This window comes from Somniosus microcephalus, chromosome 18 (genome assembly GCF_052327205.1).
Source record: "Somniosus microcephalus isolate GS21.2 chromosome 18, FLI_Smic_1.0, whole genome shotgun sequence".
NCBI classification, from domain to species: Eukaryota; Metazoa; Chordata; class Chondrichthyes; order Squaliformes; family Somniosidae; genus Somniosus; species Somniosus microcephalus.
The window spans coordinates 16,450,919-16,474,214 of NC_141004.1; the positions used below are offsets into that span (position 1 = coordinate 16,450,919).

Below are 23,296 nucleotides of genomic sequence, written 5' to 3' on the forward strand. Positions count from 1 at the left end.
TTTTTTTAATGGCTTTCGCTCCTTGTGCCACCACCTCTAATGCCCTGGTCTGCATGCCAAGGTCCCTTTGCTCCTCTGCTCCATTTAAGTTCTTGCTATTTAAGGTGCATTTCCTTTCCCTATTCTTCCAAAATGAATTCCTCCATTGAACTGGATCTGCCACCTCTGCTCGATATCAGAGCAGTCTTTTACAATCTTTGTCACAATTTGCCATACCCGTCAGCAAATTTCAATGTCGTTCCCTCAATTCCTAACTCCAGATCATTTTTGTATATAGTAAATAAAAGCTGCTTCAACATGCACATTTGTAGAACACCATTCTCTACACCTTTCCATTTTGAGAAATTTCCTTAGACTTCCACCCTTAACCTTCTGCCCCTGAACCATCTCATTCCCCATAATTCTATGTGCCATTATCTTTGCCATAAGTCTCTCTTGTGTGATAGCTTATCAAATGTGGGATAGATTACAGATAGTACGCTGACTGAAGCTGATCTATAGAGAGGAGACAACAGTTGTATTGAAGAGGTACTGGAGCAATGTGCAAAGGCCTGCAAGTGGCTTTTATCTTCAACTGGTTCCAAATTCCCCGACACATTCAAAGTTCCGTTTGTGGTTTGGTTTGATGAATCATTACCTGGGTATGTTTGGTGTCAGGAAACTATCGGAGTGCCTCGTGATTAAATGCAGAGATATATCTGTGTGCAGAGTAAGAAAAGAAAGAATACATTTCTTGGGCGGTGCCGAGGCTTTTTTGAGGGCATGTTGTTGTTGGAAGAGAGAGAGGGAGCGACTGGGGGGAAGAGAGAGAGGGAGCGACTGGGGGGAAGAGAGAGAGGGAGCGACTGGGGGGAAGAGAGAGAGGGAGCGACTGGGGGGAAGAGAGAGAGCGACTGGGGGGAAGAGAGAGAGGGAGCGACTGGGGGGAAGAGAGAGAGGGAGCGACTGGGGGGGAAGAGAGAGAGGGAGCGACTGGGGGGGAAGAGAGAGAGGGAGCGACTGGGGGGGAAGAGAGAGAGGGAGCGACTGGGGGGGGAAGAGAGAGAGGGAGCGACTGGGGGGGGGAAGAGAGAGAGGGAGCGACTGGGGGGGAAGAGAGAGAGGGAGCGACTGGGGGGGGAAGAGAGAGAGGGAGCGACTGGGGGGGGAAGAGAGAGAGGGAGCGACTGGGGAGGGAAGAGAGAGAGGGAGCGACTGGGGGGGAAGAGAGAGAGGGAGCGACTGGGGGGGAAGAGAGAGAGAGCGACTGGGGGGGGAAGAGAGAGAGGGAGCGACTGGGGGGGAAGAGAGAGAGGGAGCGACTGGGGGGGAAGAGAGGGAGCGACTGGGGGGGAAGAGAGGGAGCGACTGGGGGGAAGAGAGAGAGAGCGACTGGGGGGAAGAGAGAGAGGGAGCGACTGGGGGGAAGAGAGAGAGCGACTGGGGGGAAGAGAGAGAGGGAGCGACTGGGGGGAAGAGAGAGAGGGAGCGACTGGGGGGAAGAGAGCAACGGGGGAAGAGAGAGAGCGACTGGGAAAGAGAGAGGGAGCGACTGGGGGGAAGAGAGAGAGGGAGTGACTGGGGGGAAGAGAGAGAGGGAGCGACTGGGGGGGAAGAGAGGGAGCGACTGGGGGGAAGAGAGAGAGAGCGACTGGGGGGAAGAGAGAGAGGGAGCGACTGGGAAAGAGAGAGGGAGCGACTGGGGGAAGAGAGGGAGCGACTGGGGGGGGAAGAGAGAGAGGGAGCGACTGGGGGGAAGAGAGAGAGGGAGCGACTGGGGGGAAGAGAGAGAGGGAGCGACTGGGGGGGAAGAGAGAGAGGGAGCGACTGGGGGGGGAAGAGAGAGAGGGAGCGACTGGGGGGGGAAAGAGAGAGAGGGAGCGACTGGGGGGGGAAGAGAGAGAGGGAGCGACTGGGGGGAAGAGAGAGAGGGAGCGACTGGGGGGAAGAGAGAGAGGGAGCGACTGGGGGGAAGAGAGAGAGCGACTGGGGGGAAGAGAGAGAGGGAGCGACTGGGGGGAAGAGAGAGAGGGAGCGACTGGGGGGAAGAGAGCAACGGGGGAAGAGAGAGAGCGACTGGGAAAGAGAGAGGGAGCGACTGGGGGGAAGAGAGAGAGGGAGTGACTGGGGGGAAGAGAGAGAGGGAGCGACTGGGGGGGAAGAGAGGGAGCGACTGGGGGGAAGAGAGAGAGAGCGACTGGGGGGAAGAGAGAGAGGGAGCGACTGGGAAAGAGAGAGGGAGCGACTGGGGGAAGAGAGGGAGCGACTGGGGGGGGAAGAGAGAGAGGGAGCGACTGGGGGGGGAAGAGAGAGAGGGAGCGACTGGGGGGAAGAGAGAGAGGGAGCGACTGGGGGGAAGAGAGAGAGGGAGCGACTGGGGGGGAAGAGAGAGAGGGAGCGACTGGGGGGGGGAAGAGAGAGAGGGAGCGACTGGGGGGGGAAGAGAGAGAGGGAGCGACTGGGGGGAAGAGAGAGAGGGAGCGACTGGGGGGGAAGAGAGAGGGAGCGACTGGGAAAGAGAGAGGGAGCGACTGGGGGGAAGAGAGAGAGGGAGCGACTGGGGGGGAAGAGAGAGGGAGCGACTGGGAAAGAGAGAGGGAGCGACTGGGGGGAAGAGAGAGAGGGAGCGACTGGGGGGAAGAGAGAGAGGGAGCGACTGGGGGGAAGAGAGAGCAACGGAGGAAGAGAGAGAGCGACTGGGGGGGAAGAGAGAGAGGGAGCGACTGGGGGGGGAAGAGAGAGCGACTGGGGGGAAAAGAGAGAGGGAGCGACTGGGGGGAAGAGAGAGAGAGGGAGCGACTGGGGGGAAGAGAGAGAGAGAGGGAGCGACGGGGGAAGAGAGAGAGAGAGGGAGCGACTGGGGGGGAAGAGAGAGAGAGAGGGAGCGACTGGGGGGAAGAGAGAGAGAGAGGGAGCGACTGGGGGGAAGAGAGAGAGAGGGGGAGCGACTGGGGGGGGAAGAGAGAGAGAGGGAGCGACTGGGGGGAAGAGAGAGGGAGCGACTGGGGGGAAGAGAGAGAGAGGGAGCGACTGGGGGGAAGAGAGAGGGAGCGACTGGGGGGAAGAGAGAGAGAGGGAGCGACTGGGGGGAAGAGAGAGAGAGGGAGCGACTGGGGGGAAGAGAGAGAGAGAGGGAGCGACTGGGGGGAAGAGAGAGAGAGAGGGAGCGACTGGGGGGAAGAGAGAGAGAGAGAGCGACTGGGGGGAAGAGAGAGAGAGAGAGCGACTGGGGGGAAGAGAGAGAGAGAGAGCGACTGGGGGGAAGAGAGAGAGAGAGAGCGACTGGGGGGAAGAGAGAGAGAGAGCGACTGGGGGGAAGAGAGAGAGAGCGAGCGACTGGGGGGAAGAGAGAGAGAGAGCGACTGGGGGGGAAGAGAGAGAGAGAGAGAGTGACTGGGGGGAAGAGAGAGAGAGAGAGAGCGACTGGGGGGAAGAGAGAGAGCGACTGGGGGGAAGAGAGAGCGACTGGGGGGAAGAGAGAGAGAGAGCGACTGGGGGGGGAGAGAGAGAGAGCGACTGGGGGGAAGAGAGAGAGAGAGAGCGACTGGGGGGAAGAGAGAGAGCGACTGGGGGGAAGAGAGAGAGCGACTGGGGGGAAGAGAGAGAGAGAGAGCGACTGGGGGGAAGAGAGAGAGAGAGAGCGACTGGGGGGAAGAGAGAGAGAGAGAGAGAGCGACTGGGGGGAAGAGAGAGAGAGAGAGAGAGCGACTGGGGGGAAGAGAGAGAGAGAGAGAGAGCGACTGGGGGGAAGAGAGAGAGAGAGCGACTGGGGGGAAGAGAGAGAGAGAGCGACTGGGGGGAAGAGAGAGAGAGAGCGACTGGGGGGAAGAGAGAGAGAGAGAGCGACTGGGGGGAAGAGAGAGAGAGAGCGACTGGGGGGAAGAGAGAGAGAGAGAGCGACTGGGGGGAAGAGAGAGAGCGACTGGGGGGAAGAGAGAGAGAGAGAGCGACTGGGGGGAAGAGAGAGAGAGAGAGCGACTGGGGGGAAGAGAGAGAGCGGCTGGGGGGAAGAGAGAGAGAGAGCGACTGGGGGGAAGAGAGAGAGAGAGCGACGGGGGAAGAGAGAGAGCGACGGGGGAAGAGAGGGGGAAGAGAGAGAGAGAGAGAGAGCGACTGGGGGGAAGAGAGAGAGAGAGAGAGCGCGACTGGGGGGAAGAGAGAGAGAGAGAGCGACTGGGGGGAAGAGAGAGAGCGCGACTGGGGGGAAGAGAGAGAGCGACTGGGGGGAAGAGAGAGAGAGAGAGCGTGACTGGGGGGAAGAGAGAGAGAGAGCGACTGGGGGGAAGAGAGAAAGAGAGCGACTGGGGGGAAGAGAAAGAGAGAGCGACTGGGGGGAAGAGAGAAAGAGAGAGCGACTGGGGGGAAGAGAGAAAGAGAGAGCGACTGGGGGGAAGAGAGAGAGAGAGAGAGAGAGCGACTGGGGGGAAGAGAGAGAGAGAGAGCGACTGGGGGGAAGAGAGAGCGACTGGGGGGAAGAGAGAGCGACTGGGGGGAAGAGAGAGAGAGAGAGAGCGACTGGGGGGAAGAGAGAGAGAGAGAGCGACTGGGGGGGAAGAGAGAGAGCGCGACTGGGGGGAAGAGAGAGAGCGACTGGGGGGAAGAGAGAGAGAGAGAGCGTGACTGGGGGGAAGAGAGAGAGAGAGCGACTGGGGGGAAGAGAGAAAGAGAGAGCGACTGGGGGGAAGAGAGAAAGAGAGAGCGACTGGGGGGAAGAGAGAAAGAGAGAGCGACTGGGGGGAAGAGAGAGAGAGAGAGCGACTGGGGGGAAGAGAGAGAGAGAGAGCGACTGGGGGGAAGAGAGAGCGACTGGGGGGAAGAGAGAGCGACTGGGGGGAAGAGAGAGAGAGAGAGAGAGAGCGACTGGGGGGAAGAGAGAGAGAGAGCGACTGGGGGGAAGAGAGAGAGCGCGACTGGGGGGAAGAGAGAGAGCGACTGGGGGGAAGAGAGAGAGAGAGAGAGAGCGACTGGGGGGAAGAGAGAGAGAGAGAGAGAGAGAGAGCGACTGGGGGGAAGAGAGAAAGAGAGAGCGACTGGGGGGAAGAGAGAAAGAGAGAGCGACTGGGGGGAAGAGAGAAAGAGAGAGCGACTGGGGGGAAGAGAGAGAGAGCGACTGGGGGGAAGAGAGAGAGAGAGAGCGACTGGGGGGAAGAGAGAGCGACTGGGGGGAAGAGAGAGCGACTGGGGGGAAGAGAGAGAGAGAGAGAGCGACTGGGGGGAAGAGAGAGAGAGAGCGACTGGGGGGAAGAGAGAGAGAGAGAGAGAGAGCGACTGGGGGGAAGAGAGAGAGAGAGCGACTGGGGGGAAGAGAGAGAGAGCGACTGGGGGGAAGAGAGAGAGAGCGACTGGGGGGAAGAGAGAGAGAGCGACTGGGGGGAAGAGAGAGAGAGCGACTGGGGGGAAGAGAGAGAGAGCGACTGGGGGGAAGAGAGAGAGAGCGACTGGGGGGAAGAGAGAGAGAGCGACTGGGGGGAAGAGAGAGAGAGCGACTGGGGGGAAGAGAGAGAGAGCGACTGGGGGGAAGAGAGAGAGAGAGCGACTGGGGGGAAGAGAGAGAGAGAGAGCGACTGGGGGGGAGGAGAGAGAGAGAGAGAGCGACTGGGGGGAAGAGAGAGAGAGCGACTGGGGGGGAGGAGAGAGAGAGAGAGAGCGACTGGGGGGAAGAGAGAGAGAGCGACTGGGGGGAAAGAGAGAGAAAGAGAGCGACTGGGGGGAAGAGAGAGAGAGAGCGACTGGGGGGAAGAGAGAGAGAGAGCGACTGGGGGGAAGAGAGAGAGAGAGAGCGACTGGGGGGAAGAGAGAGAGAGAGAGAGCGACTGGGGGGAAGAGAGAGAGAGAGAGAGCGACTGGGGGGGAAGAGAGAGAGAGAGAGAAAGAGAGCGACTGGGGGGAAGAGAGAGAGAGAGAGAGAGCGACTGGGGGGAAGAGAGAGAGAGCGACTGGGGGGAAGAGAGAGAGAGAGAGAGAGCGACTGGGGGGAAGAGAGAGAGAGAGAGCGACTGGGGGGGAGGAGAGAGAGAGAGAGAGCGACTGGGGGGAAGAGAGAGAGAGCGACTGGGGGGAAAGAGAGAGAGAGAGAAAGAGAGCGACTGGGGGGAAGAGAGAGAGAGAGAGCGACTGGGGGGAAGAGAGAGAGAGAGAGAGCGACTGGGGGGGAAGAGAGAGAGAGCGACTGGGGGGAAAGAGAGAGAGAGAGAAAGAGAGCGACTGGGGGGAAGAGAGAGAGAGAGAGAGAGAGAGCGACTGGGGGGAAGAGAGAGAGAGAGAGAGCGACTGGGGGGAAGAGAGAGAGAGAGAGAGAGAGCGACTGGGGGGAAGAGAGAGAGCGACTGGGGGGAAGAGAGAGAGCGACTGGGGGGAAGAGAGAGAGCGACTGGGGGGAAGAGAGAGAGCGACTGGGGGGAAGAGAGAGAGCGACGGGGGGGAAGAGAGAGAGCGACTGGGGGGAAGAGAGAGCGACTGTGGGGAAGAGAGAGAGCGACTGTGGGGAAGAGAGAGAGCGACTGTGGGGAAGAGAGAGAGCGACTGTGGGGAAGAGAGAGAGCGACTGTGGGGAAGAGAGAGAGCGACTGTGGGGAAGAGAGAGAGCGACTGGGGGGAAGAGAGAGAGCGACTGGGGGGAAGAGAGAGAGCGACTGGGGGGAAGAGAGAGAGCGACTGGGGGGAAGAGAGAGAGCGACTGGGGGGAAGAGAGAGAGCGACTGGGGGGAAGAGAGAGAGCGACTGGGGGGAAGAGAGAGCAAGCGACTGGGGGGGAAGACAGAGAGAGAGAGCGACGGGGGGAAGAGAGAGAGCGACGGGGGGAAGAGAGAGAGCGACTGGGGGGAAGAGAGAGAGCGACTGGGGGGGGAAGAGAGAGAGAGCGACTGGGGGGAAGAGAGAGAGAGAGAGGGGGGGGAAGAGAGAGAGCGACTGGGGGGAAGAGAGAGCGACTGGGGGGAAGAGAGAGAGCGACTGGGGGGAAGAGAGAGAGCGACTGGGGGGAAGAGAGAGAGCGACTGGGGGGAAGAGAGAGAGCGACTGGGGGGAAGAGAGAGAGCGACTGGGGGGAAGAGAGAGAGCGACTGGGGGGGAAGAGAGAGAGCGACTGGGGGGAAGAGAGAGCGCGACTGGGGGGAAGAGAGAGAGCGACTGGGGGGAAGAGAGAGAGCGACTGGGGGGAAGAGAGAGAGCGACTGGGGGGAAGAGAGAGAGCGACTGGGGGGGAAGAGAGAGAGAAAGCGACTGGGGGGAAGAGAGAGAGAGCGACTGGGGGGAAGAGAGAGAGAGAGAGAGAGAGGGGGGGGAAGAGAGTGAGCGACGGGGGAAGAGAGAGCGACTGGGGGGAAGAGAGAGCGACTGGGGGGGAAGACAGAGCGAGAGAGAGAGCGACTGGGGGGAAGAGAGAGAGCGACTGGGGGGAAGAGAGAGAGCGACTGGGGGGAAGAGAGAGAGCGACTGGGGGGGAAGAGAGAGAGAAAGCGACTGGGGGGGAAGAGAGAGAGAGAGCGACTGGGGGGAAGAGAGAGAGCGACTGGGGGGAAGAGAGAGAGAGCGACTGGGGGGAAGAGAGAACGCGCGACTGGGGGGAAGAGAGAGAGAGAGGGACTGGGGGGAAGCGAGAGAGAGAGCAACTGGGGGGAAGAGAGAGAGAGAGCGACTGGGGGGAAGAGCGAGAGAGAGCGACTGGGGGGAAGAGCGAGAGAGAGAGCGACTGGGGGGAAGAGAGAGAGAGAGAGCGACTGGGGTGGAAGAGAGTATATTCCCCATACCAAACCAAATAAAACTACAGTTTAGCTAAAAAATAAATGAATAAAGGCATCCGTTTCTTTGATTAAGCAGCCTGCACCAATCGTATCTATTTGTTTCTTGCCTGTAATTAAATACATTAAGTGCAAAGTTATAAATGTCTACATTTTGTCTGTCAGTCACAGTATTGTTAAATTTCTTGCGTTACAGTGCTCCTTACAGCAGAGTTGTGACATGGGGAGCTACGAACTGTTGGAGGTCTCGGAAGAGCGGAACGAAGAGGTCGCAGCATTCTGTCACATGCTGGATGTGTAAATATCTTTTTTTGAGACATTTCCACCTTGTTGACCTTGAATAGCAGGGCAGATTTTGTTCATGTGTGTGTATGTAAAAGTGTCTTACTGATGTATTAATACAGTCTACTCCTGATAATTCAAAGTTTGCACTTAAAAGAAATTTAATTATCCAGCAAGTCAAAATTAAGCTCTACGGAGTGACTGCTGCCAACGAACTGGAAGCTGCGCAGAAGCATTCTGTGCATTAATCATAAATGTCAGGTCCCAAATATGAAAAAGTAATAACAACAGAAAATGCTGGAAATACTCAGCAGGCCAGGCAGCATCCGTGGAGAGAGAAACAGAGTTAACGTTTCAGGTCTGGGACCCTTCATCAGAACTGGAAAAAGCTGGAGATGTAACGGATATTAAGCAGGTGCAGAGACGGGGGACGGGGGGCGGGGGGCGGAGGTTAGGAGGGGAGGAAGGAATTGAAAGAACATACTATACTTTTGTAAGAGGCAGGAAAGATAAAATGTTGCAAATGGGAATGGCAAAAATCATACAGCTTGAAAACTGGGGGCAGGGGTTATGATCTGAAATTGTTGAACTCGATGTTGAGTCCGGAAGGCTGTAAAGTGCCTAATCGAAAGATGAGGTGCTGTCCCTCGAGCTTACGTTGAGCTTCATTGGACCAATGTAATAGGCCAAGGACAGAGAGATCAGAGTGGGAGTGAAGCGGAGAATTAGAGTGACAGGTGACCGGAAGCTCAGGGTCACCCTTACGGACTGAACCGAGGTGTTCCGCAAAGCGGTCGCCCAACCTGCGTTTGATCTCCCCAATGTAGAGGGGACCGCATCGTGAGCAGCGAATACAGTATACAGACCTGAAACGTTAACTCTGTTTCTCTCTCCACGAATGCTGCCTGGCCTGCTGAGTATTTCCAGCATTTTCTGTTATTTCAGATTTCCAGCATCCGCAGTATTTTGCTATTGTATGAAAAAGTAATGTTCACCACACCAGACACAGGAGCTGATAGCGATGAGCACACTCGGCGAGAGTACAGTAAAACTCTCACAAGCTGACAACGTCCTAATATCACCTTCAAGTCACATTACAGACCTGACAACACCTGAAATTTCTACCCCTCACCTTTCTCACTAATCTGTGGGAAGTGCGGCGAAAACAAACAAAAAAAAAACCCACTGGAACTGCACATGTGCAACTACTTTATGTCGTTGGCAGCAGTCGCGTCCATGTAAATAACACCGCAAAGTGGGAATTCAAATGAAAAAACTTTGATTTAAAGAGGAGACAGAATTTAAGTCTGTTCTCCCTTATTGGGAAACCAAGGTGAAGACGACCACCATGATTCAGAGAGCACTTAGGTTGAAAAGAGTAATTGAGAAGATGAGGCAAGACCAGAAATAATAGTTAGGTGACACCAAACTTGGATTTTATAAGCCCGTAGATTGCAGGAGGAAGGGGAAACTGGGAAAGGTATGGAATTCCACAGTTTCGATATCCTAGAAACAAATAAGTTGGATTGGGATATCAATGCAATGAGGATTCAGGGAGAGGGCAGAATGAGTAGGATGTCCTATTTAATCCTGACGGTAGTTTTGTATGCAATATACCTGTTCCCCAAAACAGGTGATGCAGCTGTTCCTGATGATCTTTGAGAACTTATTTAGTTATGAGCAGCTGGAGTTCTTGGGTGCAGTGGGTTAGCACACTTTGCTTTTAACAAGGTCTAGGTTTGATTCCAGCCCTGACTGATTGGGATGAAGTTTCCTCTTTTAGCTAAAAGGATATTTTACAAAATGTGATGGAGCAGTTAATTGAGTTCTGGGTGGATATTACTCCACCCTACAAAAATTGCCCCTAAATCAACACAATTTGGCAATTTCACTCTATGATGCCATAAGGATGGCTGGTGTGGGAAGTGTCAACATTCACGTTGCAGCAGTAGTACTTTAGGGTTAGAGGGATAGAGGAGGAACTTCACAATGCACTTGGCCTTGCATCGCTCACTGCAGTGTGTGTGACTTTAGGTTACACGAGTGGAAAACGTTTTCTATTCTCACCACTGATGTCTTGCACTTTGATGAGCTCAAAAGATTGCGGAAAATATCCAACAAGGAAGAATTGCCATTTTATTAATTCACGGGATGTGGGCGTCGCTGGCAAGGCCAGCATTTATTGCTCATCCCCAAATGCCCTTGATGTGGAGATGCCGGTGTTGGACTGGGGTGGACAAATGTAAGAAGTCACACAACACCAGGTTATAGTCCAACAGTTTTATTTGAAATCACAAGCTTTCGGAGCGCTGCTCCTTCGTCAGGTGAAGTGGAGAGATGCCTGGAAGCTGCACAGCGGTACCGACGGGACCGACGTGGTGCCGGTTCATCAAAAATTCCGGATAACCGAAAGCGATAGTAAAAGATACGGAGAGCTGAGAGCTCCGTATAAAGCAACAAACCCTGTTGCTTAGCAACAGGTTCAGAACAATGGCCACCAGTTCCAAGCGTCTCTGTAGCTTCGCAACAGCTGCAGCCACACCCTTGCACAGCAACAGATCGAGGAAGGCAAGTACAATATGAAGTAAAACTTACCTGAACCTACTCCTGAATTTTGCCGGTTAACCGAGATTTCCGGTTATTTAGGTGCCGGTAAATCGAAAGTTTCCTGTATTTCCGTCAGAAACTTAAGGAAAGTTCCCTTGTTGGCTCGGTTAGTAAAAGCATCATCAAACTATGTCCTACAGCCTAGGTTCGAGGTTTGATTACTGCTCTGTACTGAGTTAACTGATCTCAGCTGGAGTAGGAATGAGGGTACTGACGTAACAAAACTCACTACACACTTGGTTTGAGTATAAAGCAAGGCTTTAATCAACTTGTTTCAGAACAGGGAGGTCTAGTTGTACTTCACTAGTTCCTGTCTTACAAAATGTCCCTGAGCAAGCTGGGCCCACGCCCGAGTAGTTATACTCCTTGGACGGCGCCACCAGCTGGCCGTTCAGTGTTATTTCATGAGTAGTTTCTTCATGATGATGAGATTTATAACAGGTACGACATTTAGCCTCAGTTCCTTGTAGCTGGGGAGCCGGGGAAAAATCAGTTAGAGTTCCGTCTCTTAATCGCTATCTCATAACCCTTCCTGTAAGTACATGGCTGTCTAATGAGGACATAATCAAGCTCCGTTGTGATGCACTACGCCATGATTTGATAACCTGACGACACTCGATGTCTAGGCCCACACCTGAAGAATGTGTGAAGTATTGGAGGGGAACTGGGTACTCTTGGAACTAGTTGCCAATGAGCTCCTCGGTAACAAAGCTCCAAATTACCCACTCGTAGAATTAAAAAATGATCCTCGAACAGAGAGAACAGTATTATTTATTACCTCATGTCCGTGCGCTGTAATCCCTGTGGTAACTAGTCCAACCCTAAGTGGAATCTTACTGTGAAGGTCAGCAGAGTAAAATTTGAAATCTGTAATTGTTCTGTCTGTGTGTGTCTCTCTCTCTCTCTCTCTCTAGGCTTCGAAGCCGCTACACCTGTGATATTGCAGAAAACGTGGGCTTAATCTGGAGTCCGGCTGTCATCCGGAATGACCAACATGGAGATGGCATCAGTTTGAAAGTTACTGTGTCCGCCAGCAGTCTTTCAGAGCCGCTTACGTTCACGTGCGATGGTGAGTTTTGGATTTGGCACGTAGCTATTCCAACTGTTGAAAAACCATCTGATGGATGTAGCTAGGACTGCAAGCTTTATTTAATTGAGCCTGGTGTGGAGGTATTTCAGCAGCTTTCTCTGTTTATACTAATTGGAAAGCAAATTAAATGAGCTCATTGCTGAGTGTATTCTTGTCCAGTTCAATAAAATAAGTTAGCAAAATCGGTTTCTTTTGTTAAATCACCAAACCTTTATTGACGGGAGGCTCCACAAAGTGTTCCTGCTTAGCATTCTCTGTAGTTTGTGCTGTATTCAGACTCTCTGATAATACAGATGCTTGTCCTGACATTCACAGCAGACATTCAGTCCGTTGCATCAACAAGTTTTCTTAAATTTGACTTCCACGTGGTAACTCCCGTCTTTCCCTCTGTGATGCAGGTTATTTACGAGCTTTTTTTTTGAGAGGTCGCATTATGACTACTCTTGGGTTTTCCCTCTGGTCTTTCTATGCTATGCATCTCTTACTGATTTTGCTCTCGGGTTACTGCCGGATATCTATACCAGTGATGACTGTCCATGATTTTTCCTCCTCACTGTTGTGGGGGTCTGGTCTTTGCTTGATTTTCCCCATACGGCGGTGGAAATCATCCCCCAGATGAATTTGAGGCAGACAACACCAAGGCCAGTACAAGAACAGCATTATAGTGTTCATCTGCTTGGATTGGCAATGGTCCCAAACCAATGCTGGCATGGATTAACTCCCAATTACAGGAAACTTCGCGATATCCAGCACCGACGGGACCGAGCTGCTGCCGATCTATCAAAACTTCCAGATAGACCAGCGCTAATGTTGAAGGATACGGAGGTTTTCATCTCCGTATCTGACAACAAACACTGTTGCTTAGCAACAACTTGTAAACACTCGGCCCGTACCTTGGAAGCGTCTCTGAAGCTGTTGCTAAGCTACAGAGACGCTTTCCAGAGAGCTAGGAGAAGAAAAAAAAAAACGAACCAAAACGGCTGCTGATTTCTACCGTTAGATCGAGGTTTCCGGACATACAACCTCCGGATAAACCAAAGTTTCCTGTACAACAAGATTTCTCATTTATTAGATCTTTAAAAGACATTTAAAAAAATTAAAAAAAAATCCTCCTGTAAAATGGCCCATTCCTCTTAAAGATGCTGATTTCAACGGCACAGTTGGTAAACCCATTGTGTGACTGAGCCATACAAGTGAAAAGGTCCCAGGTTCGATTCTTGGTGTGTGGCATTGGCTGACCTGAGCCAGGCTGGCAATAGATGAGCAAAACTTTGCCTCTGCACATCTGGGCTAGGGTGGGGAAAATCTGCCAGGATTCTCGCTCTTGATTGCCACTGAAAGAAAGAAAGACTTGCATTTATATAGCGCCTCTCATGACCACCGGACATCTCAAAGCGCTTTACAGCCAATTAAGTACTTTTGGAGTGTAGTCACTGTTACAATGTAGGAAACACGGCAGCCAATTTGTGCACCGCAACCTCCCACAAACAGCAACGTGATGACCAGATAATTTGTTTTTGTTATGTTGATTGAGGGATAAATATTGGCCAGGACACTGGGGAGAACTCCCCTGCTCCTCTTCGATATAGTGCCATGGGATCTTTTATGTCCACCTGAGTGGGCAGATGGGGCCTCGGTTTAACATCTCATCTGAAAGACGGCACCCCCGACAGTGTAGCACTTCCTCAGTACTGCACTGGAGTGTCAGCCTTGATTTTTGTGCTGAAGTCTCGTGGAGGGGGGCTTGAACCCACGACCTTCTGACTTGGAGGCAAGAGTGCTGCCCACTGAGCCACGGCTGACACTGGTACCTCAAAGGTACCTCTGTGTGGGCATCACATCGGGACAGGATGGGGCTTGTCTCCTGATACCCCACAGTCAAATACGCAGCCGAAACTCTCGATATAAGCTCACTTTTGAAGTCAATCCCTTCAGAAGAGTGACAAAACTGGAGGAGGATTTTTTTTTTAAAAAGGACACCCTGTCCCCAGTTGGATCCAAACTGTTAAAAGGAATTATTAACATATTTTAATTTGCTTCAAACAGTGAGAGGTGACAACCTCATCAGGGAACTGGCAAAGAGAAGTTCACTGAATCTGTTTAGTGCGAGGGAACTAAATTAACATCTGGAAGTAGACACAAAACTGAAATACTTCAGTGAACCTGTCATTTCACTGTGCATTTGTCTGGTTAATGACATTTAGAAGGATAATTACCCTATAACAAGGGATATCATCCTCGAGGAACATTTGTTCACATATCAGGAATTCCATTATAAACCTGTCTAAACCGATCCATCAACATTGATGCAGCACGCCGCGCTGCCAATATATCACTATGTGACACAGTTTTACTCATGTTGGCTATGCTGCTATTCATGTATCTCTGAGTGCCACTTCCTGCTCACGTCATTAAGTAGGACAAACTGTATATACCCTTCATAAACGAGGAGCTGATATTCGAGTGCAGGATAATATCTGGTGCTGGAGGAGCTCAAATGGAATTTTTATGGCATCTGCGACTTAAAAAAAAAAAAAACCTGGCATCTATATGCCAGCCATGGGAGTGTCTCCTCGAGAAATGGCACACATGATACGGGTACCAGTGCCCTTGCTTGTGGCCTCACTTCTGCTTACCATTACAGGATTTGTAATGCTCTTCTTTAAAGACCTCTTAGTTCCACCTCCATAACATCGCTCGTCTCTGCCTCTCCCTCAGCTCATCTGCTGCTGAACCCCTCATCCATGCCTTTGTTACCTCTAGACTCGCCTGGCCGGCCTCCCACCTTGCATCCTCTGGAAACTTGAGCTCATCCAAACCTCTACTACCCGTATCCTAGCTCGCACCAAGTCCTGTTCGCCTATCGCCCCTGTGCTCATTGACCTACACTGGCTCCCGGTCCACCAGCGCCTCAATTTTAAAATTCTCATCCTTGTTTTCAAATCCCTCATATGACCTCACCCCTCCCTATCTCTCTAACCTCCTCCAGCCCTATAACCCTCTAAGATCTCTGCACTCCTCCAATTCTGGCCTCTTGTGCATCCCGATTTTCTTTACTCCACCACTGGCGGCCGTGCCTTCTGCTGCCTAGGACCCAAGTTCTGGAATTCCCTCCCTAAACTTCTTTGCCTCTCCACCTCCTCCTTTTAAAACACCTATTAAAACCTACCTCTTTGATCAAGCTTTTGGCTACCTGTCCTAATATCTCCTTCTGTGGCTCGGTGTCAAACTTGATTAAGCTCCTGTGGAGCGTCTTGGGATGTTTTACCACATTAAAGGCGCTATATAAATGCAATTGTTGTTGCTCATCGTTTGTGACACTGACTTTTTTTTTAGGGGGCTCCACGGTGGATCTGATCATCTATCAGACTCTGTGTTACATTTATGACCACCTCCATGACATAAACGTTGACAACTTTGTCTTGAAGATATGTGGATTGGAAGAATTTCTGCAGAAGTAAGTTGTTTGCTTGAAGGTTTAATGCATGAAAAAGTAGCTTGCATGTGGCCATTGAGAACTTCACCGAAGCATGAAAAGGGGTGGGTGTGCCGTCATGCTAGAAAAGGGAACATACTGAAGCATGAAAGGAGGTGACTGGAGAACAGTTAAAAGATATTTTGAGCATTTTTCACTTCTTTATAAATGTCACACTATAATATGAATTGGTGAGCGTCTCAGGATTTTTTTTCTCATTTGAAATTTTTCCTCCACCTCTCCTGAAAATGCTGACTCTTCCCAGGATAATTACAGATGCCAGTGGTTCTCCAACCTCTTGTCGAAGTGTCTGTTCCTCATTTGTGAGCCAAAACAGACTCGATCTTTGTGGGGTGAGGGGGACATAATTCACGGCTAAACTTGACCCAGCCCTTGTTTGACATTCGTACACTCGCAGTTTCCAATCATGGATTCATACAGCACAAACGGAGGCTATTCAACCTATCGTGCCTGTGGTGAAAGAGCTATCAATTAGTCCCACTGCCCTGCTCTTGCCCCATAGCCCTGCAATTTTTTTCCTTTTCCAAGTATATATCCAATTCGCTTTTGAAAGTTACTATTGAATCTTCTTCCACCGCCCTTTCATACAATGCGTTCTAAATCATCATAACTCGCTGCGTAAAAAAAATTCTCCTTGTCTCCCCTTTAGTGCCAGTTATCTTAAATCTGTGTCCTCTGGTTACCAGCCCTCCTGCCAGTGGAAACAGTTTCTCCTTATTTACTCTGTTAAAACCCTTCATAATTTTGAACACCTTTATCAAATCTTAATCTTCTCTGTTCTAAGGAGAACAACCCCAGCTTCTCTGGTCTCTCCACAGAACTGAAGTCCTGCATCCCTGGTACCATTCTAGTAAATCTCCTCTCCAAAGTCTTGACATCCTTCCTGAAGTGTGGTGTCCGGAATTGGGCACAATTCCCTAGGTGAGGCCTAACCCGACCTTTATAAAGGCTTAGCATAATTTCCTTGCTTTTGTACTCTATGCCTCTACTTATAAAGCCATGGATCTCGTATCTTTTTTAACAGCTTTATCAGCTTGTCCTACCGCCATCCAAGATTTGTGGATGTAAACCCATAGGGGGTCTCTATTTCTTGCACCCTTTTTAAAATTGTATCATTTTGTTTATATTACCTCTCCTTGTTTTTCCTTCCAAAATGCATCACTTCACACTTCAATGGGGGGTCACTAGTTCGTGATCAGGAGACGGAACTTGACTCATTTTTTCCTCCCTACCCACGAAACATTGATACCATTTCTAGTGCCGCTACAGCTGCCTTTCGTGAGATCTGTTGCTCACCGCACACCACTGGTCGAACTGCAGGCTCTCCTGCTCTGTGTTCGGGAACAGAATCTTGGGTTTTGCTCAGCTGTCTTCCAGTGCCACTCAGCGTTACGGTAACCATGTCATTGCCACTTGGTTAACTGTCAGTGCCAAATTATTCTTGTTGCAGAGTTTCTGAGCACAGCTGCAAGTTCTAACTGACAGGTGTGGTTGAACCATCTATTATTTCATACAGGTGTGTATACACACACAGGTGACATACATCTGTCTTTCACTTAAACGATTGGCAAGTCCTGGTAGTTGTCTTGGCACTATTCATGATATTGTAGCAGGAAAGCCAGATGACCTCAGGATGAGGTTCAGTGAGGCACTATTAAGACCCTCCTACATAAAGGTCTCCTGACCTTCTTTATGATGCCCTGAAGTGGCAGATAAAGGGCAAAGTGATCCGTCAAGAGAAGATCACCGGGAAGGCCACAATGTACGTTCGGGTAGTAAGTGAGATTGAAGAGCAATCGAAGACAAAAGGGAAGAAATTTTTGTTGGGGCATTGTGCCCTGTTTGTCCCTTCTCTTCCCCCACCCCCCCCCCCCCCCCGACCTAGAGGACTGTCCGAAAGAACCACATCAGTCACCACATCCCTTTTAACATTGTCCCTTGCAGGCCATTTCATCTGCAGTTATAATGATTGGATCGTATAGATGATGGTTGGCAACAACTGGGCATATCATGAGAGGAGGATGTGTTCTGTGGCTGTAGATGACTCTGGCAAGGCTGCATTCATTACCTATCTCAAATTGCATTCGGAAGGTAGCATTGGACTTTTTCTTTGAACCGCTGCACTCCTTGTGGCGATGGTGCTTCAGCAACAGTGAAGGAACAGCGGTATATGTCCAAGTCAAGATGGTGTGTGAATTGGAGGGGAACTTGCACGTGATGATGTTCCCATGACGTTGATTGGCAATAGAGGTCATGTGGAAGTAAGCTTGTCGAGTTTCTGCAGTGCATCCTGTAGGCAGTCCATACTGCAGTCACAGTGTGCCAGTGGTAGAGGCGGTGTATATTGAGTCCAGTGGTAGGGACTCTAATCGAGCAGACAGGTTTGTTTCGGATGGTGTCAAACTTCTTGAGTGTTAACGGTTGCACCCGTCAAGTGTTGAGGGAGCATAAGAGATTAGCGTGTATAATTAAGGCACATGGGATTGGGGGCAAGGTATTGACTTGGATAGAGAACTGGTTGGCAGACAGAAAGCAAAGAGTTGGAATAAACGGGTCTTTTTCCGAGTGGCGGGCAGTGACTAGTGGGGTACTGCAGGGATCGGTCCTGGGACCCCAGCTATTCACAATATATATTAATGATCTAGACGAGGGAATTGGATGTAATATCTCCAAGTTTGCAGACGACACAAAGCTGGGTGGGAGTGTATGCTGTGAGGAGGATGCTGAGAAACTCCAGTATGATTTGGACAGGTTGGGTGATTGGGCAGAAGCATGGCAGATGCAATATAATGTGGATAAATGCGAGGTTATCCACTTTGGTGTCAAAAACAGGAAGGCAGATTATTATCTGAATGGCAATAGATTGGGAGAAGGGGAAGTGCAACAAGACCTGGGTGTCCTTGTGCACCAGTCGCTGAAGGTAAGCATGCAGGTGCAGCAGGCGGTTAAGAAGGCAAATGGTATGTTGGCCTTCCTGGCGAGAGGGTTCGAGTACAGGAACAAGGATGTCTTGATGCAGTTGTACAGGGCCTTGGTGCGACCACACCTGGAGTATTGTGTGCAGTTTTGGTCGCCTTATCTGAGGAAGGATGTTCTTGCCATGGAGGGAGTTCAGTGAAGATTCACCAGGCTGATACCTGGGATGGCAGGAATGACGTATGAGGAGACATTGGGTCGATTGGGCTTATACTTGCTGGAGTTTAGAAGAATGAGCGGAGATCTCATTGAAACTTATAAAATAGTAACAGGACTAGATAGACTGGATGCAGGAAGGATGTTCCCGATGGCCGGGGAGTCCAGCACCAGGGGGGTCACAGTCTAAGGATAAGGGGTAAGCCATTTAGGACAGAGATGAGGAGGAATTTCTTCACCCAGAGAGTGGTGAACCTGTGGAATTCTCTACCACAGAAGGCAGTAGAGGCCAATTCATTAAATATATTCAAGAAGGCGTTCGATATATTTCTTAAGGCTAAAGGGATCAAGGGATATGGGGAGAAAGCAGGGACCGGGTACTGAATTTGGATGATCAGCCATGATCTCATTGAATGGCGGAGCAGGCTCGAGGGGCCGAATGGCCTACTCCTGCTCCTATCTTCTGTGTTTCCATGAAAGCCTCTCACTTGCAGACATCCCAGTGACAACAGTAGAATTTGAGTGAGCACGCGGACACTAGTCTGATGGGACCATCCACTCCTGATTTCCCAGGAACAACTTGAAGTAAGGGCGGCTGCCAATGGGTGCATGGAGGCTGGCATCATTGGATACAAGAGCATCAAGCTGCTTGTTGTAAAACTTGTATCTCATTTCCTGCACCTAGCAAGGGCTTGATGAAAGTACACAGTGGGATGTCAGAATACCAGCTATCTGACCACATAGATATAATTGCAGATCAGATAGCAGTCTGAATTACAAACCACAGTTGCATTAGATGTTCCAACCTTTTGCTAATTCCCCAGCTCAGTTTCGGATTTTTGTGACAGATCTATTTCGAATGTGGTTTGAGCCCTGAGATTTGCTTCGCTGGTGACTGCGAATCATTCCATCCTCAATAATTAATTCCCCCACGCCAATAGACACAGATAAAAGTTGGGGTCAGTGGGGGGGGAGGGGAGAGAATTATTTTAAAGCAAAACAAACCTCAAAATTGTCAATTATTTTAAAAATCAGATATCTGGTTTGTATTTTAGTCTGCTCTGCGGAAAAACAAGACTAAATGTCCCAAAATTGAACAGGTAGCAAACTCTAATGTGCAGCAGGTTTGCAGAAATCCGCAGACCCACGCTTCTCCTGCTTTAGTTTCAGTCTGAGTGGATTCCGTGTAAACACATTCTGTGAATAGCGCTTGGTCGGTAACTTCTCGTTTTAATGTGCAGTTTTTAATTTCCCCCAGTTTGTTCAGCGAGCGTGGCGGCCTCTCAAACAGCTGCTAATTTTTATTTTAAAAACAGAGCTAGTAACAGTCAGCTGGTCTGTGTTGCCTGTCTTGGCTGTCTGTGTGCGTGCCTGCCTCTCTGCCTGCCTACCTGTCTCTCTTGTCTGGGTGTGTGACTGTCTGATGTGTCGCTGTCTGTGTTGGAACCATTGAATGGTTACAACACGGAAGAAGGCCGTTCGGCCCGTCGAGCCTGTGCTGACTTTCCGCTAGTCCCACTCCCCCGCCCTTTCCCCGTAGCCCTGCGATTTTTTTCCTTCAGCTATTTATCCAACTCCCTTTTGAAAGCGGTGATTGAGTCTGCTTCCACCACCCTTTCAGGCAGTGCATTCCAGATCTTAACCACTCGCTGCGTAAAAAGGTTTTTTCTTATGTCGCCTTTGGTTCTTTTGCCAATCGCCTTAAATCTGTGTCCTCTGGTTCTCGACCCTTCCACCAATGGGAACGGTTTCTCTCTATCTACTCTGTCCAGACCCCTCATGATTTTGAACACCTCTATCAAATCTCCTCAGCCTTCTCTGCTCTAAGGAGAACAACCCCAGCTTCTCTAGTCTATCCACGTAACTGAAGTCCCTCATTCCTGGAATCATTCTCGTAAATCTTTTCTGCACCTTCTCTAAGGCCTTCACATCCTTCCTAAAGTGTGGTGCCCAGAATTGGACACCGTACTCCAGCTGGGGCCGGACCAGTATTTTATACAGCTTCATCATAATTTCCACACTTTTGTACCCTATGCCCCTATTTATGAAGCCCAGGATCCCATAAGCCTTTTTAACTGCTTTCTCAACCTGCCCTGCCACCTTCAACGATTTGTGCACACATACCACCAGATCTCTCTGTTCGTGCACCCCCTTTAGGATTGTACCATTTAGTTTATATTGCCTCTCCTCATTCTTCCTACCAAAATGTATCACTTCACACTTTTCTGCGTTAAATTTCATCTGCCATGTGTCCGCCCATTTCACCAGCCTGTCTGTCTTCCTGAAGTCTATCACTATCCTCCTCGCTGTTCACAATACTTCCAAGCTTTGTGTCATCTGCACAATTTGAAATTGTGCCCTGTACACCCACGTCCAAGTCATTAATATATATCAAGAAAAGCAGTGGTCCAAGAACCGACCCCTGGGGAACACCACTGTATACCTTCCTCCAGTCCAAAAAACAACCGTTCACCACTACTCTCTGTTTCCTGTCACTTAGCCAATTCCGTATCCATGCTGCCACTGTCCCTTTTATTCCATGGGCTTCAACTTTGCTGGCAAGCCTATTATGTGGCACTTTGTCGAACGCCTTTTGGAAATCCTTGTACACTACGTCAACTGCATTGTCCTCATCAACCCTCTCTGTTACTTCATCAAAAAACTCGATCAAGTTGGTTAAACACGATTTGCCTTTAACAAATCCGTGCTGGCTTTCCTTAATTAATCCACACCTATCCAAGTGACTGTTAATTTTGTCCCTGATTACTGTTTCTAAAAGCTTCCCCACTACCGAGGTTAAACTGACTGGCCTGTAGTTGCTGGGCTTATCTTTATAGCCTTTTCTAAACAATGGTGTAACATTTGCAATTCTCCAGTCCTCTGGCACCACCCCCGCATCTGTGGAGGATTGGAATATTATGGCCAGTACCTCCGCGATTTCCGCCTTCAATTCCCTCAGCATCCTAGGATGCATCCCATCCGCTCCTGGTGTTTTATCTACTTTTAAGTACAGCCTGCCTTTCTAATACCTCTATCAATTTTTATCTGATCAAGTGTCTCCACTACCACCTCCTTCACTGTCTATGGCAGCATCCTCTTCCTTGGTGAAGACAGATGCAAAGTACTCATTTAGTACCTCAGCCATACTCTCTGCCTCCATGCATAGGTCTCCTTTTTGGTCCCTAATCGGCCCCACCTTTTACTACCCTTTTACTATTTATATGCCTAAAGAAGACTTTTGGATTACCTTTTATGTTGGCTGCCATTCTATTCTCATACCCTCTCTTTGCCCCTCTTACTTTCTTTTTCACTTCTCCTCTGACCTTTCTATATAGCCTGATTCTCAGATGTATTTGCAATCTGTCATACGTGCTATTTTTCTGCTTCATTATATTCTCGATCTGTTTCGTCATCCAGGGGTCCCTGACGTTAGTTGCCCTGCCTTTCTCCCTAGTGGGAATGTACCTCAACTGTACCTGAACTATTTCCTCTTTAAAGGCAGCCCATTGTTCCATTACAGTTTTGCCTGCCAATCTTTGATTCCAGTTTACCCGGGCCACATCCGTTCTCATCCCACTGAAATAGGCTTTCCCCCAGTTAAACATTTTTACCCTAGATTGCTCCCTGTCCTTTTCCATAACTAATCTAAATCTTATGATACTATGACCACTGTTCGCTAAATGTTCCCTTACTGACACTTGCTCCACTTGACCTTCCTCATTCCCCAGAACCAGATCCAGCAATGCCTCCTCCCTCGTCGGGCCGGAAACATACTGATCAAGAAAGTTCTCCTGAACACCCTTCAGAACTTCTTCCCCTTCTCTGCCCTTTACACCATTACAATCCCAGTCTATATTGGGATAGTTGAAGTCCCCCATTATTACTACTCTATAGTTCTTGCACCTCTCTGTAATTTCTCTGCAAATTTGCTCCTCCATATCTTTCCCACTATTTGGTGGTCTATAGAATACACCTAGTAGTGTAATGGCACCTCTGTTATTTCTTAACTCTAGCCATATAGATTCTGTCCTTGACCTCTCCAGGGCATCCTTCTTCTCCAGCACTGTAATATTCTCCTTAACCAATACTGCCACACCACCTCCTATCTTTCCTTCCCTATTTTTCCTGAACACCTTATAACCAGGAATATTTAATACCCGATCCTGCCCTTTTTTGAGCCATGTCTCCGTTATTGCCACAACATCATATTCCCATCTGGCTATTTGTGCCTGCAGCTCACTTACCTTGTTTACTACGCTTCGTGCGTTCACATACATACACTGTAAACCCACCTTAGACCATCCTGTATTCTCTCTTAGTTTGACCCCACCTAATACCTTACTATTTCTTACTTTAGTGCTCTCTGCCCCTCCCAATCCTTTGAGCACTTTATTTTCCCTTTCTAATGTTACACCCTGGTGCCCATCCCCCTGCCAAATTAGTTTAAAACCTCCCCAACAGCACCAGCAAACCTCCCTGCGAGGGTGTTAGTACCGGCCCTGTTGAGGTACAACCTGTCCGGACTGTACAGGTCCCACCTCCCCCAGAACCGGTCCCAATGCCCCAGGAATCTGAAACCTTCCCTCCTGCACCATCTCTCCAGCCACGCATTCATCTGCTCTATCTTCCTATCTCTATACTCGCTTGCACGTGGCACCGGGAGTAATCCGGAGATTGCTACCTTTTGAGGTCCAGCTTTTTAATCTCTTTCCTAGCTCCCTAAAATCTGCCTGCACCATGGACCACAACCTCTGGCTGTTTACCCTCCCCCTCAATGTTCTGCAGCCGCTCAGAGACATCCTTAACCTGGCACCAGGGAGGCAACATACCATCCTGGAGTCATGTCTGCTCCCCTAACTATCGAATCCCCTACCACTATTGCTCTCCCACTCTTCTTCCCCCCCCCCCCCCCCCTTGTACAGCTGTTCCAGCCCTGGTGCCGCGAACTTGGCTCTGGCTGTACTCCCCAGA

The 23,296-nt window shown here is 50.3% G+C and overlaps 1 protein-coding gene across 1 annotated transcript in view; it reads left to right on the plus strand.

The window, feature by feature from the left end:
- The window catches only part of LOC147105051 (phosphatidylinositol 4-phosphate 3-kinase C2 domain-containing subunit beta-like), a 166,572-nt gene that overhangs the window by 18,825 nt on the left and 124,451 nt on the right, over window positions 1-23,296 (plus strand). Inside the window, exons 3-5 of the mRNA XM_086011098.1 lie at window positions 7,915-8,015; window positions 11,522-11,676; window positions 15,034-15,154. Of these exons, the coding sequence (XP_085867224.1) occupies window positions 7,915-8,015; window positions 11,522-11,676; window positions 15,034-15,154 (377 nt within the window). The remainder of the gene's footprint in view (window positions 1-7,914; window positions 8,016-11,521; window positions 11,677-15,033; window positions 15,155-23,296) is intronic.